Here is a 20179-nt window from a genome sequence, read left to right on the forward strand (position 1 = left end):
ATGACCAACGTAGCTGCTTGTAGCTGCATTCATGTCAATATGTGCTTTACATTTGCGGTTGAGATTTTTATTCATTATGGTATTAATTACCACAATGTATTTGGTTCCAAAAAACGAGTGTCAATTTTAATCTATTTTCAATGTTTTGAGTGAAACAGATGGTTTTCAGAACTAGCGATGTAACCACTTTCCCCAAACCAGATTCAGATTACTTCCTATGAGTTTGATGGGGTTTTCTTTCTGTTTTGCATTAGTCATGGATCTGTCATCCTTTTGTGGTCTGCTTCAACCAATCAAGCATACAGTAGGAATCTGAGCCCCCAGATGCTGAATGATGGTTCCAATAAGAGCCATCCTGTCTGTGGGGTATGAAGTCAGTAGGGGAACTCCATGGCCTAGATTAGGAGGACCCATAGGGGATACAAGACAAAGGAAAGACCCCACTTTCAACTACTCTGAGCAGAAATGTTTTTTGGCCGTGTTACGAGGCTTTTAATGCCAGTTACAGAAAGATGCGTCTTCGTTATTCATATTAATTCACATACCAGTTTGTATGGGATCGGTTGCCAAAGGATTGTGGTTTTTCGTTAATCTTTTCAGTTTCATGTGAACAATCTCCAATTGCTGGACCATATAAAAGATATGCCATCTTGAATTTCAAAGGGTCACACTGGAAAATCCTACCCTGAGAACACAATATCTTAAATGTTAAAAGTGTGAGTGTAGAGATTAGTCCCCATTTAAGCTGATTAAACTGAACCAGAGTTAAAAGTATGTTTAACCAAGAAACCATGCAGATTCAGCACTTCAGTATGGGAGATTAGGTCACAAGGAAGAGCTTGAGTGAACTGAAGAGAAACAGAATCGACTCGCTGGCCGTAAAGACACACAGACTGAAGCAAATCTACTTTAAGTACCTCACAGTGACAATGAATAATAGCCCACTGTTGAAGATTGTAGAGCAACAAACTAGACGTGTAATGAAGTCTCTATGGTATTTTATTAAAAAAGGAAACAAAACAAAAACGTTGACTAAAAGTATCAGCACCTTTACAAAAAGAAAGCACAATACATAAGTTTACATTATTTGCAAGAGTTGAGTCTGCTCGAGTGTAACAGTTTCTATTAAAACGGACATGTCAGTCAGTCGTCCATCTGCATCGTCCATCAAGAGGGATACGAGTGCACCAAAGCAGTATTACAGTTTGAGCTCACTTAGATGGTGAGTCCGTAGAAACAACAAAAGCTACATTTCATACGGATCCATACACTCTACCCATGGCACCTTTCATTTACCACCTCGTCTCATCAGAGATGAGTAGCGGCTTGAACCACTACAGGGGCTTGGATTGGGATTCAGCAATAGAAATGGAATAGAAAGGCTCCTTCAACAAAAGTCTCTGTTCCTGGATCAAATGTAATTCTTGTAATTAATGGAGTTAGGTATGTGACAATGGTCCTGGATCAGTGTCCAGAGGACATGACAGCCAAGCATAGAGTTAGTTAACATTATGGGGGCTGTAAGGAACCAGTGGAATGTCTATTGTTGAGTTTGTGTGTGTCTCTCTCAGAGGGCCTATTGGGGTTGACCGTTTGTTGACCAGAGGCTGTGTAGTAGCTTACTGCTGCTTCTCTCTACCAGGCAGGGGCAGTGTTGGCAAGTCGTCTCATTCGTCTGAAAGGAAAAGACATGGAATAGGTTATTATGTGGCCGATGGCAGATCGGGTGGATGAATAGAGAAGATTCTTAAATGAGGAATCTGATGACGTAGGACAGGGGCTGTCATACCGCTGACCAGATGCCCTACTCCAAATTAGAAACTGGTTTTGCCCAGATCAGTTTTCAAATTGTCTGACTGGTGCAGACCAAAAGCAATGTGTCTGATTTTGAGGCAAAACCATCTCGTGGTCTCTTCCTCAACCTTCCAGTTTACTGGTCTGTCTCTCTAATGTTTGGGCAGCCCACTTTCTTTAATGATCTCTTCCTAGAGGACAGGGTGGGTTCTAATAAGTTCCACTACAATGCTCCTTCGTCCACTAAAAGGAATACTACACACAAAAAACATATTTTAGTATTTTGTTCATGAATACAATCCCCCCAAAAATGGTGCATGTCAGCAGTCAAGTTTTCAAGTTACAGAACAGTACAGAGCAAAAACTCATGATGATGCGTGTTCTATCTTGAAAACCTCATTGATGACATACACAACTATTTGAACTAATGAACAAAAAAGGAAACTTGAGCGTAGGATTGCTTTAAGCCCTTCTACAGCAGTGGACAGAGACGAGGAGGGCGCTAGTCGTAGAGGAAGGCTCTATGTCAATGTCTTTCTGTGAGTCCTCCCATCTTCCCACCTTCTCAACCGTAGAAGGTCCAAGGTCTCCCCCCTTGAACCTTCTTCTCCAATGGGTTTTGAGAAGTAGACAAGTAGAGGATGCGAGGAATCGAAAGGAAAGATGAATTGAGAAAGAACCCAGGTTTTGAATGGCAGGCCATCTCTCTCTCTATTAGCTGGCATTCCTGTCAGGTTTTGAATGGCAGGCCATCTCTCTCTCTATTACCTGGCATTCCTGTCAGGTTTTGAATGGCAGGCCATCTCTCTCTCTATTAGCTGGCATTCCTGTCAGGTTTTGAATGGCAGGCCATCTCTCTCTCTATTAGCTGGCATTCCTGTCAGGTTTTGAATGGCAGGCCATCTCTCTCTATTACCTGGTGTTCCTGTCCTGGTCCCTGATCTTCTTCTCCATCTCTGCGTCTGTCAGGGTCTCCAGCAGGGGGCACCATGTGTCAGCGTCGCCTGTGTTGCGGATGGCGATTTCCACTGTAGGCAGGGGATTCTCACTGCAGGAAATGACATCAGAGCGACAGGAAATCAAAGACACAAACGAGGAAGAGAGCGCCCAGGATGGGACATGCTGCAGTCATGGTGTGTTGAAGAAGTGGAAGCGCAAATAAGAGGCATCTTGGGGAGAAAAAAAAAGTTAAAAAACTTTGTCGCTCTTGTGGGTTAGTCCCATTTTGATGAGGAATAGACATACCCTTCATACAAAGGGACAAAAATGTGACTTATTGGAACTTATTTCTACCATGTATTTTTTTCACACCCAAGATGCCATGTAAAAGTAGAAAAGTAAAGCACACTTAACCAATGCATTGAAACAGTCATAAAGCAGCCATCAATCAAAAGCTGCTCGGACCACTACAGCATTTTACGTACCTCTAGTCAAAATGCCTACAAAACATTATTATTCCACCTGGTAAAAGGGATTCCAAAATAACACATTACATTTCAGTTTGACAAATTAAGAACTAGGACAATAGATAGGAAGGCACCAGTGGAACCGTTTTGTCAGATACTTCCTGGATTTCTGAACCTCTCCCTATGTAGTGACAATAAGCCACACAGTACTTGACTATCCTTTCCATTCTATGTGCGGACTGCAGTTTGTAGACAAACCAACAGTGATAACTACAGTTTTCCCTGACTTGGCAGAAACAGAATACCTCAAACAACTTCATAGGTTTTACTCTTCATAAACAGTTAGAGTTTCCATACTTTGGGGGGGCGTGTCCTGCAAAGTTAAGGAAACAGACGAGAGAGAGAAAGAGATATAAAGTGTAAATGTACTCAGCTTCCCAGGGCAGACCGTGTCAAGAGAACGTGGGTGGGTGGTAGAGGGTTAAGCTTGGGGGAAGAGGGGGGGTAGGTCAAGTAATTCAAAAGCATATTGACCTGAAATCAGACCTATAAGGGACAGACAAGTGGGGGGAGAGAGTAGAAAAGAGAATTAATTTGCAATGCAAAACAAAAAAAAGCCATGATGATGACGATGTTAGCTAAACTCCTCATTTCCCATTTACACACAATCAATGGCTTGAAATGACTCAAAAAGCATTGGCATCAGGGTTGGGCTCAAAACCAATTGAATGTAAGTCGTTTACTAATACCAATAAAAAATCTGCCATTTCTCAATTTGTTAAATGTGCTTTTTCCATTTCATGAAATCACCATTAGTGAAATGGAATTGAGCCCAACACTGATTGATAAGCAGGTCCCAAATGATCCAAAAGTCCGAAATGAACTGAGCCAAGCTGATGGGATGAGACAAACCATGCAAGGCAGAGTGGGGAGGAGCACATACACAAACAAAAGGTCTGTATGTCTGTCACTGGCAGGGGGAAAACCTATACAACGTTAAGATATTTCAATTTGTAAAACGAATGCCATTACACACTAAAAGGAACTGTTTCAGGGTTCAAATGGCTGGAGAGTACTACTTGAACAGATGAGGGGGTAGCAAGGTTTTTGTTTTGGTGGGAAAACACATGGTACTCGTGCTTGTAAATAATGGATGTGTGTGTGTGTGTTTGTGTACTCAGTGATGTAAATAATGGATGTGTGTGTGTGTGTGTTTGTGTACTCAGTGATGTAAACAGGACGCAGCAGTCTATGTGTTTGAAATCTAAATCCACTTTGAGTCACAGGTAAGCAGCCAACTGTTAAACCCTCCACACACAAACACCTTAACCTGACCCCAGTCCATGTCACTGTGAGATACAGTTCATCTTAAAATAACACAGAACATAGTAACATTAGGTGAACTAAATGCGTTCTGGCCTTATTCCAGTAACGTTCCATTGTTGCAGGCAACCACACATCTTGAGTATTTAAGACATGTATTCTATAGGACAGAATGAGACTCTGTGGAATGCTGTGTTGTTGGCTGAAAAATGTGTGTGGGTGTTGCGACAAAGACACTGCAAGCAGAATTGACGGGTATTTCTACCACTTCAACTTTCAATTCCATCAGTACTCCAGGCAACGCATAGGACATGAATATGTCTGAACGAGCATGAGTGTGTGAAGGTTCTTGTCTGGGAGGGTGTCCTGTGTATGTGTGTTACCTGAAGGCGTACGTCCTCTGGTGCCAGCTGAGCTGGCCACGGATGCTGTAGGCGATGGTGGTGACAAACTCTCCTCCCAGGCCCAGCTCGGAGCACAGCTTGAGGGCAAAAGTCTCCGGAGAGTTCTCCCTCTCCGACATGTCCCACTCAAACTGGTCCACCAAGGAGATATTCCCCACGTGGATATTCAGCTGAGGCGCACACACACACACACAAAAAAAAAACAGTTTAAGAGATAGAGTATTGTATCCGAGTGATGTGACAAAGAGGGGTCTCAAACTGGCAGCACGTGGGCCAGATGCAGACACTGGAATTTACTATTGAGATAGTCTTTGACCTTTGCAGCAGTGAAGTGTGTGTGTGTCCCTATAAAATCCACGTTGCGGAAAACGCAGACAGAATCAAGGAAATTCAGACATTAAAACGGAACATTCAAAAAAAATTGAACTAAATAGTAAACTTACAAAAGTCATTACATTTGCCAAAATTAATCATAAGACATGAACAAAATGAATAAGATATGTATTTTCCTGTAACTTTCTGAAAGTGCACAGGAATGCCCATCTGTGTGTGTTTTGTGGTGCTCGTATGTCTGTGCAGCCGTTAGCGATAATGCTAATGATAACCGTTTGCAGGTAGATGGAAAGGCTTTACCAAAAACCTTGTCAATCATTTTTTTCACTACAAAGCAGCCTATGCCTACCTTGCAGAATGATTAGAGCCCGACTGGTAAATCGATTAACGGCCAATATTAGCCTTCCGCATAAATATTTATATAGGCCTTTATTCCACAGATAAAAGTGTTGATATTATATTCATAGGACAAACAAATACGTCTGCTCATTTGTGTTAAACATTTTTATATTCCAAAGGTTGCCTGAAGAGGGCACTCAACAAGCTGCTCATTGAACATCATTCAGTCCTAGGTCACAAAGTGAAAGAGAGTAGACATGGTGGTTTGACGGTGAGTAGCATGCCACAGACAGCATATTTGAATAAGTAAATAATCAAAAGTACACTTCACCAAGCAAGCAGCCCTGTCCTCATCATATTCGCTTAGTTAAAGGTCCTGAACAGTTATTTCTCGCTCATGGCTACCAGGAAGGTTGAAAAGAGGCCGAGTGGGCGGGGAGCTTATTTTGACAGAAATGTATGCCTTGACTGACAGCTCTCTGAAGCACCTACAATGCATTTGGAAAGTATTCAGACCCCTTGACTTTTTACATTACAGCCTTATTCTAAAATGGATTAAATACATTTTCCCCCTCAATCTACACATAACTTTGTCATACTCCATAATGACAAAGCAAAAAGTTTTTTTGTTGTTGAAATGTACACATTCATGATTTGGAAAGGTACACACCTGTCTATATAAAAGGTCCCACCGTTGACAGTGCATGTCAGAACAAAAAACAACCCACGAGGTCAAAGGAATTGTCTGTAGATCTCCGAGACAGGATCGTGACGAGGCACAGATATGCAGCACTGATGGTCCCCAAGAACACAGTGGCCTCCATCATTCTTAAATTGAATAAGTTTGGAACCACCAAGACTCCTCCTAGAGCTGGCTGCCCAGCCAAACTGAGCAATTGGGGAGGAAGGGCCTTGGTCAAGAAGGTGACCAAGAACACAATGGTGACTGACAGAGTTCGAGTCCCTCTGTGGAGGAACTACCTAGCCAGCAAGGTAGTTAGCTTAGCTAGCTAGCAACCTGTGCGACTTTTTATTTTACCTTTATTTAACTAGGTAGGCTAGTTGAGAACAAGTTCTCATTTACAACTGCAACCTGGCCAAGATAAAGCACAGCAGTTCGACACATAGAACACAGTTACACATGGAATAAACAAACATACAGTAGAAAAAAATAAAAGTCTATATACAGCGAGTGCAAATGATGTAAGATAAGGGAGGTAAGGCAATAAATAGGCCATGGTGGCAAAGTAATTACAATATAGCAATTAAACACTGGAATGGTAGATGTGTAAGTAGAGATACTGGGGTGCCAAGGAGCAAGATAAATAAATACAGTATGGGGATGAGGTAGTTGGAAGGGCTATTTACAGTTGCAGTGATCTGTGAGCTGCTCAGACAGCAGGTGCTTAAAGCTAGTGAGGGAGATATGAGTCTCCAGCTTCAGTGATTATTGCAGTTCGTTCCAGTCATTAGCAGCATAGAACTGGAAGGAATGGCGGCCAAAGGAGGAATTGGCTTTGGGGGAGACCAGTGAGATATACCTGCTGGAGCGCGTGCTACGGGTGGTTGCTGCTTTGGTGACCAGTGAGCTGAGAACTCTATCGGAGAAGTAGTTGGTGAACCAGGCGAGGCAATCATTTGAGAAACCAAGGCTGTTGAGTCTGCCAATAAGAATGTAGTGATTGACAGAGTCGAAAGCCTTGGCCAGGTCGATGAATACAGCTGCACCGTAATGTCTCTTATCGATGGCGTTTATGATATCGTTTAGGATCTTGAGTGTGGCTGAGGTAGACCCATGACCAGCTCTGAAACCAGATTGCATAGCGGAGAAGGTACGGTGGGATTCGAAATGGTTGCTATGTGCTATCTCCCTTATGTGCTAACACTGGACTGGTGCCAAAGTGAACAATCGTCCTTGATACAAAAAGAACACTGTTACTGTCTGGGCCTATTACGTTAGCTGGTATTACGTTAGCTGGTATTACGTTAGCTGGTATTACGTTAGCTGGTATTACGTTAGCTGGTGTGATTATTTAGTTTGTTTTCACAAATCTGCAAAAAGCAAGACAGTTGGTGCAGAGCTATAATTCAGGCCATGTGCTTGCATTCATGATGAGATAAGTAGCTAACATTAGTGAGCTAGCTAAATTAGAATGCGTGAGTAAAACCAGTACGGCAAGCATTTGCCTGCATAAACGTTTTCAGTCATCAGTGCATGACATTTGCAGTTTAACTCTATAGCCAATAGCTTTTGTATTGAATTACGGTGTAATGTACATATGGTTTCTGTAAGGAAACACTGTCATAATGAACAGCTAGCTTGCGCTTGATCTAACGTACTCTCACTGCTAGGTTGCCATAAAGTGTGTTACTTTTGACTGTTGTAAACACTAGTAAATCTACTCAAGACAAATGCTGACACCTAGTTACGAATGGCATGTTACTGCATTTCAATGCTTATTTGTGAACAGTGCAGTTTCAGATTGACTTGAGACAAATTTTAATTAATTCATCCAGCCACCCCTTGTGGTGGTTTAGAACAAACACTTTTGCATACTTCTTATCCACTGCCATAGATACACATCTTTAAGTTGTACCTAAGAAGGTAAACAAAACATGTTTCACTATCGTATTTAGAGGTGGATATCCTGTAAACCACAAATAAAATGTTCTAAAATAAATTGTAATTAAAATATTTAGTTAAGAAATCAGAGTATCTGTTAATCCTTTGGAGCACAATGTGTAAAAAATGTTTAATGCTTTTCTCCACCTCTCATTTTTAACATTTATTTTTTAAACGGCAGATAGTCACTAATCGTGACTTTTGCTGCCATAAAATCCGTATCAGCTTCCCTAAAATCTGTGATTTAAAAAAAAAAAAATATTCCATCGTTCGGGCTCGAAGAGTGATATCATGATTATTTGCATAAATCCAGTGCAAATTTGTTTTCCCAAACTCTGCAATTACATGAACGCTACAGAAACACTGCTAACCAAACAACGGTCTCTGGCTGGTGGCACTGGCATTAAAGGGTAACTAAACCCAAAATGTAAACTATATCATATTTTTCCTAGACATCAAAAGTGGTCTTGTGAAGTGGTTTAAGCACTGTTGTGGACTAAAACAAACTTGTGTGATTTTGAGAGTGAAAATCTGGAGGAAAAAAAACAGAATCAGGCAAAAAAAAGTATGAATGTATGTACTTGTAAGTCGCTCTGGATAAGAGCGTCTGCTAAATGACTTAAATGTAAATGTAAATGTAAAAAAAATATACAACTGATTTTATAAAGTCCCTTGTGTGTGTGTACCCACCTTGATGATGACCCTCTGGTCAGTTTGCTCGTCCAGGATGCTGTCTGTGGGGTAGGACTCTATCTGCTGGCGAATGGCTGAGGCAATGGCCGGGACGAAGGCCAGTGGGTTCAGGTCCAGGTCGTCACACAGGATCTCTGCAAACATCTCCGGGGTCATCAGCTTCTCTGGAGGAGCGGGAGAGGAAGGTGGAAGAATGAAGGGGTGAGTCTCAATACTCTGAAGGGGTGAGTCTCAATAGTCTAAAGAGGCTTCCTCATCTACATTTGGAGAGTGCAGGTGTGAATCTCAATACTCTATGAAGAGGCTTCCTATGTGTATGTTCATGCATCTTCAGATCAGTGTACATAAAACAAAGGGTTCACAAGGATAGGAAGGAAGCCCCAGCTTTAATATTTCAGCTTCCATCAATGTTATTGTCTCAACGTCAACAGTGAATAGGCGACTCAGGGATGCTGGTGTTCTAGGCAGAGTTCCTCTGTCCAGTGTCTGTTCTTTTGCCCATCTTAATCTTTTTATTGGCCAGTCCGAGATATGGCTTTTTCTTTGCAACTCTGCATAGAAGGCCAGTCACCTCTTCACTGTTGATGTTGAGACTGGTGTTTTGCGGGTACTATTTAATGAAGCTGCCAGTTGAGGACTTGTGAGGCATCTGTTTCTCAAATTAGACACTAATGTACTTGTCCTCTTGCTCAGTTGTGCACCGCGGCCTCTCACTCCTCTTTCTATTCTGGTTAGAGCCAGTTTGCGCTGTTCTGTGAAGGGAGTAGTACGAGATCCTCAGTTTCTTGGCAATTTCTCACATGGAATAGCCTTCATTTCTCAGAACAAGAATAGACTGACGAGTTTCAGAAGTAGTTCTTTGTTTCTGGCCATTTTAAGCCTGTAATCGAACCCAAATGCTGATGCTCCAGATACTCAACTAGTCTAAAGGGCAGTATTATTGCTTCTTTAAAATCAGCACAACAGTTTTTAGCTGTGCTAACATAATTGCAAAGGGGTTTTCTAATGATCAATTAGCCTTTTAAAATGATCAACTTGGATTAGCTAACACAAAGTGCCATTGGAACACAGGACTGACGGTTGCTGATAATGGGCCTATGTAGATAGATATTCCATTAAAAACCAGCTGTTTCCAACTACAATAGTCATTTACAACATTAACAATCTCTACACTGTATTTCTGATCAATTTTATGTTATTTTAATGGATAAAATGTACTTTTCTTTAAAAAAACAAGGACATTTCTAAGTGACCCCAAACTTTTGAACAGTAGTGTATATACATATATTCAAAAATCTTGCATATCTTATTTTCCATCATTAACAATTAATATGCGTAATAATATCGACAGTTCACGCAAAGTATTGTTACCTATAACCATTGCATTACATTTTTGTCAAGCAATTATTTTAGCAAACAATTATTGTGATTCATCCTATATTGTCACTAAAATCCTTACCCCGTAGCAACAGATGTGGGATACACACACAACCCCTTTTCCCCACAATCAACCATAAGCTCAGATGCTCAACAGTTGTTACATCCCAGAGCCCAACTCAAGAAAGGACTTGATTTACGAATGCATATACAGTTACAGCTGTTTGAGAAAGCATGCAAGCAAGATTGAGCAAAATTGGCAAGAATGGGGAGATTTGATTAACCAATGTCAAGTCCTAGGTGATGGACATCAGATACACCCCCTTCACCTGACACACACACACATACACCCCCCACCCGTTGTGGCCATTTTCCCAAGTATCTCTGAGCAGTCAGACCTTTTGATTATTTTGTACCGCCAGGGCCACAATAATTTGCTCCCTCTCTGATTGTCCGAGTGTGACCCCCTCCCCATGGGTTACTGCAGCTAGTGCTGCCAGCACTGCCACTACCTGGGTGGAATACCCACTGGCTAGGGACAAGGTCATCAAGGTTCTTATTAGCAGCTTTGAGAATTTCCTTGTATATTATGCTCGTCCATCAGGGGGCTCTGGCTTTGTAGGACCAACCCTGCCAGGCAGACTCAGAATCTTGAGGGGGCTGTGCTACCTCTATTATGTCTCTGTCCACATTCCTCTTTCTGTTTTGGCTGCATATAGGCAACTTACAGTAAGCCCATAAAACAGATAGACTTCTCTTTAGTGATGAGTCTCTCAGGTGGGTGTCTAGGGTATAGGCTTGGGGACCGTTCCATCATGATAGGAAAATAAATAGATGTATAGATGTATAATTTATTTAAAAATGTATATCCCTCATCTGCACAAAATGTAAAGTTCTCTCTCGCAACCCCTGCTCACAGACATACATTGGTTCTGGGATACACAACCGTTTCCTTTCTTACTCACTTAATGCCACACTTTTCCAAACACAAAAACACACACCACACCTTCCATCCACACATACTGTGTCTTATGTATTTTGTTTGCTATGCTTATCTCCACCATGTTGAGTACTTGTGTTCCAATTCGTCTTATCCATTTATAAAATACTATAAATAGAAAGTTCAATAATTATTTTACTACATTCCCCATCTTGAATGGTATAGTGTAGTTGTAGTTTATTTAACAATTACTTAATTGTAATTGCTTTTCTATCAATTCTTTAAAATTATTACAATCCCTACCATGGCTAGTATTTGGTGTTCCATTATTCGACTCCTCTGAGAACGGTGTAATTTTTAGAATAGCCTTTGTGTCTCGAATCATTTCGTTGTCAATATACAATTTATTGACTACGAGAGCTACATGTTTCCCTTTTAATCCATTCTCAGGAACTTCCTCTCTTTCTTGAATACCAGTACGTACTAGATTCTCTCATAGATCTAGTCTGTATGTCAAGTAACGCTTCTCTCATTAACGTCTTTCTCCCATTTCTATCGTAAGCCACTTTAGATTAATGAGATGCATTCAGTGTTTTTATTTTATTTTATCTTTATTTAACCAGGTAGGCTAGTTGAGAACAAGTTCTCATTTGCAACTGCGACCTGGCCAAGATAAAGCAAAGTGTTGCTTTCTTTTGAGGCCGGTTCTGTCACAGGCAACGATTCTACAGCCTTTTAGGTTGTTTTCAGAATAACACCCTTAACTAGACTTTGTTGCTCTAAAGCAGTCTTCCTCCCGGCAGATGGAGAGTGGAGCAGTACCGTTCATGTTCCAGGTGAACGCATCTCTGAGCTTCTGCCCATCAATCTCCATGTCCAGACGGATGGGAACCAGCACCTCGGCCTGAGACGCGTTCTCGTGGATCACCGCCGGGTCGTGGTCGTCAAAGCTTTGTAGAGGGAAAAAGACAAGGTGTTAGATTAAACTACAATCTACGAAACGATAGTACGACATTTGTTGGCATTCAACAGTCATTGGAGACCCCATTAAAGACATTTATCGTGAATAGCAGGCTCTAAAATCTACCGCCAATTTAGCCTTTACTCACTTCCAGCAGGTCATTGCTAGCAAAAGATGAATCCAATCAACGTCATTGTACACCGGTGGCCATATTTGATACACCATTGGGAATGATGAATTGATGCTTATCACATGGGAATTCTTTGTCTCTCTGTCAGCATTCTACTAGCCTGGTGGTCTAGTCTGTTTGAACATTAGCCAACTCCTTTCTGTGTTTGTTCATTTGTCATGTTAACCATATGTATGGCATGACAAAAATAGAAGAGTTGGCTCCACACAAAGAATTGGCCAGGGTAGTAGTCTACGCATTCTAGAGAAGTCTTTTAAGTTCTGTGTTGGACCCCAGGAATATTAGCAGACTTCATGACTTCTGCAAATGTGGATCCTAATAAAATTATAAACTGAGTGGTTCAAGCCCTGAATTCTGTTTGGCTGACAGCCGTGGTATATCAGACCGTATACCACGAGTATGACAAAACATGTATTTTTACTGCTCTAATTACGTTGGTAACCAGATTATAATATTAATAAGGCACCTCAGAGGTTTGTGGTATATGGCCAATATACCACGGCTGTGTCCAGGCACGCCGCTTTGCGTCATGCGTAAGAACAGCCCTTAGCCATGGTATATTGGTCATACACCCTCGTGCCTTACACCCTCGTGCCTTATTGCTTAATTCAACAATGGCAAATTCTATTGTCCTGCCAAATTGGGTGGACTGAAAGATTCAGGGATCTGTCTGCTCTACTGATTTGTAGGGTATTTACCAGTCTAGATGTCCATCAACACTAACATTCAGAGTGCACAACATGCACTGTTAAACAGATCACATCTGTGCCAGAGAAAGGGGAGAAGCCACAAGATGGGTCTCACCAAAACCACAGCAAAAGGAACAATGCTTTGAGCCAGACATGCTTACGTTGTGTTTTCAAGGCCTTGAAAAAAAAAAGATGTGATTTCTAGCATTGTATAGGCCTTTTGGAGACTGTGTCAACTGTTGACAACCTAGCTGGGAAAGTGATACTAGGTCTACATTCTTTTAAAAATGATTCAAAACCCACAGAAGTGGTAGACCTCCGAAGTAAACAAGTGTTGTTTATTATCCCACCCTGTTGCCTTAGCAACTTAGGCTATACAAGGTGAAAAGTCATCACTGTTTATTCACCTAGTTTGCATCACTCTTTGTTTGTTCAAATAATTTTGTTATTCAGGCCTACATTTCACAAGTTAAGGATGTCCTATTACAAAACTAACTTTTCTACCATCAGATAAACAAGACCCTAACATAATTGAGTATGTATCTCTATTTATTATCTAAACCGTAGTTACAAACGCAAACAGCAACTAAACAAAGATGGCTGCCTTGCAATTCCAACATGAAAACAAGAACTACGGTCAGAGACCCTGCCTGTTGAAAACATGGCAACGGCACTTAAAAGCCTCCATCTTTCAAGGTCAGCAAAAAGCGCCCCTGTATAAACAGATGTGTTTTGATAAGTTCCAGTCACACAATGAAATGCTTGTGTGATCTAGACAAGTGGGCTGTGGGAAAGGGGAGAGAGGGAGGGATGTTTTCATAGACGGTCATGTCAGGACAGGAGATAGTGGTTGCTTTCTGGAAGACCATCGGAAAAGCAGCTGATGATGAATGAGCAACTCTACGGAATGTAAAAACCAGAGGAGTCCCAGTGACCCTAGATGACCTCTGTCTCAGACTGCATCTCCTGAACCCCAAATAGCTTGAGAGCAGGAGGTTGATATAGAGTGCGACTGAACCATCCCTTACATTTTCCCACACTCTGAAGGTTCCCCATAATGATCACGGCTATGCAGTCATCCATTCACAGATGAGAGCCGTTGAGCAAGCAGATCTGAGATTCATCATCTCGTGTGGACATATCGGGACTTTCCTGAAGGCTTATTTTCACAAGGGAAATGTAGAAAGTACATTGCAGTGGTCAATGAGAAAAAGAGTAGAAAGACAGTTCCACAAGAGTCAGCCTAGCCTGGCCTGAAAAATGCAGCAATGTTTCTCAATTTGGAAGACAAGATGCATTAAGACTATAAAACAACTTTTTGTTCTAACTATTTTTTAATCAAAACAGAACTAAAAAAAAAGAAATGGACACATCTTAAAATGATGTTACGTAATTATGAACTCAAATTTATTGATGTGAAAGTTGGACTGTATTTTTGTAAAGTGTGTATATATATATATATATATATATATATATATATATATATATATATATGTGATTTTAAAATGTGAAAAACGTAAAGATTATAAAAAATAAAGGGCACGCCTATATAAATGGCACACAAGCAATCAAGCAATCAAGGTTTATTTGTGGCTGTATTTAAATGAATACATCCACAAACACTGGCCAATGTGGGTGGGCTTTCCTCACCACAGGGGGAAGGTCCTCTTCTTGTCGCGGCCCATGCGGTTGCGGTTGATGGTGGTGGAGCAGGGAACAGCATCCAGGTGGTGGGAGCTGTTGGGCAGCGTGGGAACCCACTGGCTGTTCCTCTTCCCCTTCTGCTCCCTGAGATGGACAGAGAAGTAGGGACTTTTGAAAATGCAATACTGTGACCAATGAAACCCATTTCGGTTTGTTCACACGCCAAGGTGCCTGTAGATAGCTTGAAAAGGCACATTTTGCATACATACTCCCAAGATTTGGTAGTCAATATTGTCATGCACTAGATGTTATGCAGGACTCTTATGCAATTGGGGTGGCAGGTAGCCTAGTGGTTAAAGCGTTGGGCCAGTAGGTTGCTAGATCAAATCCCCGAGCTGACAAGGTAAAAATCTGTCATTCTGCCCCTGAACAACAACCCACTGTACCTAGGCCATCATTGTAAATATGTTGTTCTTAACTGACTTGCCTAGTTAAATAAATACAAAAATTCATCCCGTCCAGCTCAGTTGGTAGAGCATGGTACTTGCAACACCAGGGTTGTGGATTCAATTCCAACGGGGGAGCAGTATGTAAAGTATGAAAATATATCCACTCACTAGTGTCAGTTGCTCTGGATAAGAGTGTCTGCTAAATGACTAAAATGTAAAATATGTAAATGCAGATAACAAGGAGGCATCACCTGAGGTAGGCCGGTGGTTCTGTGCTGATGGAAACAGCTTTGTACTTCTCATCGTTCCCCTCGAAAATCTCTTCACATTCGGAGGCCTTCAGCAGAGTCACACTTGTGGCTAAAAGTTATGTAACCATGTGTTGTGTTAATACACACTTTATCCCTACCTAGATGTACATGGCAACATAAATGACCTACTACCCCTGCACATCGACTCGGTACTGGTACTCCCTGTATATAGCCATGTTATTTTTACTCGTTATTGTTATTTACCGTGTAATTATTCCTCGTGTCACTATTTCTATTTTTTATCTTTAACTCTGCATTGTTAAAAAATGTCAAATAAGTGAGTAGTTAGTCTACACCTGTTTGTGAAACGTGACAAAAAAAATGATGCTAACGTTACTTGCCGTCTGTGCGAATAACAATAAAATAGCTATTTCTGACAAGAGCGTGTCACTCACCGTGCGATGATGCTACAATTTTCTTCCTCTCCTCTACTGAGGCTAACCTCCTCGAGAGTGATGGGTACCTTTTATACAGGGAGCCCCTGAACATACGCAGGTAGTTTCCAACCTGAGAGCAAGGAAGAGAGTCAGCTATTCTGTGATTACTAGTAGAGTATAGGGCTCAGACAGTCCAGAAACAACCCGAAGCCCTTACACGTCATGTAGCCAAGTAGTAACTGAGCACGTAAGTTAGTTGACGGAACTCAACGATTTACGATTGTACATCGTGGAGTTGAGTAGGCTTGTTAGTTGCTATGTATACAGTTGTCTACTTTAGTTAGCTAGATCTTGTTTCTGCCTATGATTCCTATTTCCAATAGTGTTTGACTATAATATGGGCAGAGAGTAGCTGTTTGTAGTTGTTAAATGAACAATGTTGGGAGAGAACCACCCAGCGCAGAACTCCAGACGGTCACAACAATACCTAACGTTAGCTTGGTAGAAAGGAGTTTGTCCATTGAATGGGTCAATGTTGCGCTCAGTTGATTTTGTGCTTTCTACTACAATACACAGCATTCTCATAGGCTACACTAACTGCATGCAATATTGACCGTGGTAGAGAACTAACGTTAGTTAGCTAGACATTGTTCATTCTGCAAAGCGGGATGTTAGCTAGTTTGAGCTCTAGCTAGCTAGCTGCTAACGTTAGCTTTCAGAACAGACACAACAATGCAATGGCACAGGCTGATGATGGCCAAAATGCTGGCTGCCAGTACGCTGTGTTGCCAGCTAAATATTCCCGTTATCATACAGCTCATACATACCTCTGATCCAACCATGTAAAAGTCTCCATCTTGCTCTAACTGAAATTTAATCGGTTTCTGCCCAAAGGTTTTGCTTAACGCCATTTTTACAGTAGCTAGCTAGTAACAAAGCTCCACAGCGCATGCTCAAACTGCCATGTTTAAAAGCGTCAGTTCGGCGCCAAGGTGCGATGTCCTGTGAAGATAAGATAAAAAAATATATAAAAACTGTATTTCTATGGTCTATAACCTGGCATTTGACAGATGATAAAATGTTTGCCAAACATAAAAATAAATAAAAAATGTAGCCACCACCTTTGTGGAGAGTTGGTGGTCTAATGAAACTTGTGCATCTGTGACTGATTCTTTGTAGTGTCAGTTGTCTTTGGGTGATTGTCAATTTCGGACTAGCCTTCTTCCTCCAATAATAATAATAACTTATTTGAATCAATGTTCCTCATATTTACCCCTCATAAACTACACCTGAACAAAATGATCATCAATCTAAAGTGTAAAAGCACAGATCATGCCTTTATAAGGTAATTGACATTGTAATATTATGGTCTGCTGCCAATTTCACGTTTTTATTATAAAAAATGTATTTGTAATTTATGTATCTATACTGCACATGCTAGCTAACTACTGCCTACTGTAAATGTCCTCATTGGGCTAGAATAGCTAATTATATGCACGCTAATCGGGTTGTTTTCAATGATTTATATGTGCCACATTCAGGTCAAGTCGGATCTAGGAAACTCCAAAATGTTCGATTTGCTAACTAGTTGAACGTGGCATGTGTATAACTACCAGGGTTGGGGGATTACATGTAAGGGATTACAAAAAACTATAACTGTAATCCGTTACATTACCAGCAGAAATATTGTAATCAGATTACAGATACTTTTGAAAAACTAGATGATTACTTCGAGGTTGACTTTTAAATTCGGAAAGGATATTTGTGAAAAAAATATATTTGACACTTCCCTGTTTTTTCAATGAAATTCAAATCAGCATTGAAAAAATAAGCAAATTTAAGTTTGTTCCACCTGAGCAGTGGTAGAAAATGTAAAATATTACTTGAATAAAAGTCTAAAAGTAGTTGGTTTTAAATGTGCTTAAGTATCAAAAGTAAAGAATAAATGATTTCAAATGTCTTATATTAAGTGTCAGGGAAAATGTAAGGAGTAAAAAGTACATTATTTTCTTAAGGAATGTAACGAAGTAAAAGTTAAGGTTGTCAAAAATATAAAGAGTAAAGTAAAGTAGAGATACACCAAAAAATGGCTTTAGTAGTACTTAAGAGTATTTTTACTTAAGTACTTTACACCACTGCACTTGAGCGAGTCTGACCACAAGTCAGAGACCACTATGATGACACACCAAATGTGTTTACTGGTTCGCGGGAAAAGAGTAGGAATAGGCTTTTGTAAACTATGTCTTCAAACGGTGCGACTGCAGTCGATATCCAATGATTATCCAATTTGAATAAATGCTTGGAGGTAAGGATGACACCAGTGGTGTAGTCTATGGCGATGCTTATTATTGATATCTACATAGGCATTGATGTGAGCACCCACCTTTAGCACGCGCTCCAGCAGGTATATCTCTCTGGTCACCCCCAAAGCCAATTCCTCTTTTGGCCGCCTCTCCTTCCAGTTTTCTGCTGCCAATGACTGGAACGAACTACAAAAATCTCTGAAACTGGAAACACTTATCTCCCTCACTAGCTTTAAGCACCAGCTGTCAGAGCAGCTCACAGATTACTGCACCTGTACATAGCCCATCTATAATTTAGCCCAAACAACTACCTCTTCCCCTACTGTATTTATTTATTTTGCTCCTTTGCACCCCGTTATTTTTATTTCTACTTTGCACATTCTTCAACTGCAAATCTACCATTCCAGTGTTTTACTTGCTATATTGTATTTACTTTGCCACCACAGCCTTTTTTTTGCCTTTACCTCCCTTATCTCACCTCATTTGCTCACATTGTATATAGACTTATTTTTCTACTGTATTATTGACTGTATGTTTGTTTTATTCCATGTGTAACTCTGTGTTGTTGTATGTGTCGAACTGCTTTGCTTTATCTTGGCCAGGTCGCAATTGTAAATGAGAACTTGTTCTCAACTTGCCTACCTGGTTAAATAAAGGTAAAATTATAAAAATAAAAAATACATTTAAAAAAACACTGCTGCTCTTTCATTTAGCTATTTGCGCCTTACAAAATGTGGTTGTTGTGGATGGCTGTTCACAAATCTAAATGTTTATTTGAACCCAATAATGGTTGAATTAAAGAAGTTTAAGCTTCCTATCAATCATTGTTTTTGAAACCAGTGGACAGCCAGTGAAAAATGCACTCTTGCAACAGCTGCATAGTGTGGATCAAAGTCTATGTAATAAAAGTGGGGCTTTTATTGCTCAATCTAATTCATGCTGATAAAAAAAAACATCCATAGGCCTAATAGACACATGCTCAGACTTGCACACTTTTAATAGATTTAAAGGGGTAATCTGTAGTTGCTACATCCATTTTTGGATTTATAAATTATATATATATGTAACAGTTTATCCTTACGTCCGTCCCCTCGCCCCGGGCATGAACCAGGGACCCTCTGCACACATCAACAACACATCACCCACGAAGCATCGTTACCCATCGCTCCACAAAGGCCGCGGCCCTTGCAGAGCAAGGGGAACCACTACTTCAAGGTCTCAAAGCGAGTGACGTCACCGATTGAAACGCTATTAGTGCGCACCACAGCTAACTAGCTAGCCATTTCACATCGGTTACATATACACTAACGTTCAAAAGTTTGGGGTCACTTAGAAATGTCCTTGTTTATGAAAGAAAAGCATTCTTTGGTCCATTAAAATATTATCAAATTGATCAGAAATACAGTGTAGACATTGTTAATGTTGTAAATGACTATTGTAGCTGGAAACGGCAGATTATTTTTGGAATATCTACATATGTGTATAGAGGCCCATTATCAGCAACCATCACTCCTGTGTTCCAATGCCACATTGTGTTAGCTAATCCAAGTCTATAATTTTAAAAGGTACATTAGAGCGTCTAGTTTGAGAAAGACCCCTCACAAGTCCTCAACTGGCAGTTTCACAAAATAGTATCCTAGAACTAGCACATGAACATGTCAATAAACCTTGGATTGCACATGCAATGTACTGGCCAATGAGAGGCTTTGAAGCCACCGGTTGGCCATATTGGCACTCCCAAGAAGAAGCAGTCCTCCTTAGCAGTGGTTCCCAAACTGTGGGGCAGGCTCGAGGGGTTGGAAGGGGGATGCTAGAAGGGGGACCCCAATTGAAAAAGTTTGGAATCTCCTGCTCCATAGGAATGAATGGAATTCTACAGTATTACAATTCAATGTTTCAAGAACAAAATTACCTGTATTTAAGTATTTTTATGTAACATTATAACTTTAAAAAATTATATTTTAAGGAAAATGTTTTTATTATTTTGTATTTTTATGTTTAGCTCACATAATGTCATTTAAAA

General features: G+C 40.6%; 1 protein-coding gene across 2 annotated transcripts; it reads right to left on the reverse strand.

The window, feature by feature from the left end:
* Positions 1–981: 981 nt before the first annotated feature.
* Positions 982–16819, reverse strand: LOC129818919 (SWI/SNF-related matrix-associated actin-dependent regulator of chromatin subfamily B member 1-A). 2 transcript variants are annotated; one of them, XM_055875271.1, is made up of 9 exons: positions 16681–16818; positions 15872–15983; positions 15417–15525; positions 14723–14860; positions 12055–12182; positions 8913–9079; positions 4907–5097; positions 2711–2842; positions 982–1675 (listed from the first exon to the last, which is right to left on the reverse strand). In XM_055875271.1, the coding sequence occupies exons 1-9, from the start codon at positions 16762–16764 to the stop codon at positions 1636–1638; spliced, it is 1101 nt and encodes a 366-aa protein (XP_055731246.1). In that variant the 5' UTR covers positions 16765–16818; the 3' UTR covers positions 982–1635. The 2 variants fall into 2 exon arrangements, with proteins under 2 accessions (XP_055731246.1, XP_055731247.1); XM_055875272.1 differs by lacking the exon at positions 982–1675 and having other exon boundaries at positions 2747–3746; positions 16681–16819.
* Between the last annotated feature and the right edge of the window lie 3360 nt (positions 16820–20179).

This window comes from Salvelinus fontinalis, chromosome 21 (genome assembly GCF_029448725.1).
Source record: "Salvelinus fontinalis isolate EN_2023a chromosome 21, ASM2944872v1, whole genome shotgun sequence".
Classification (NCBI taxonomy): Eukaryota; Metazoa; Chordata; class Actinopteri; order Salmoniformes; family Salmonidae; genus Salvelinus; species Salvelinus fontinalis.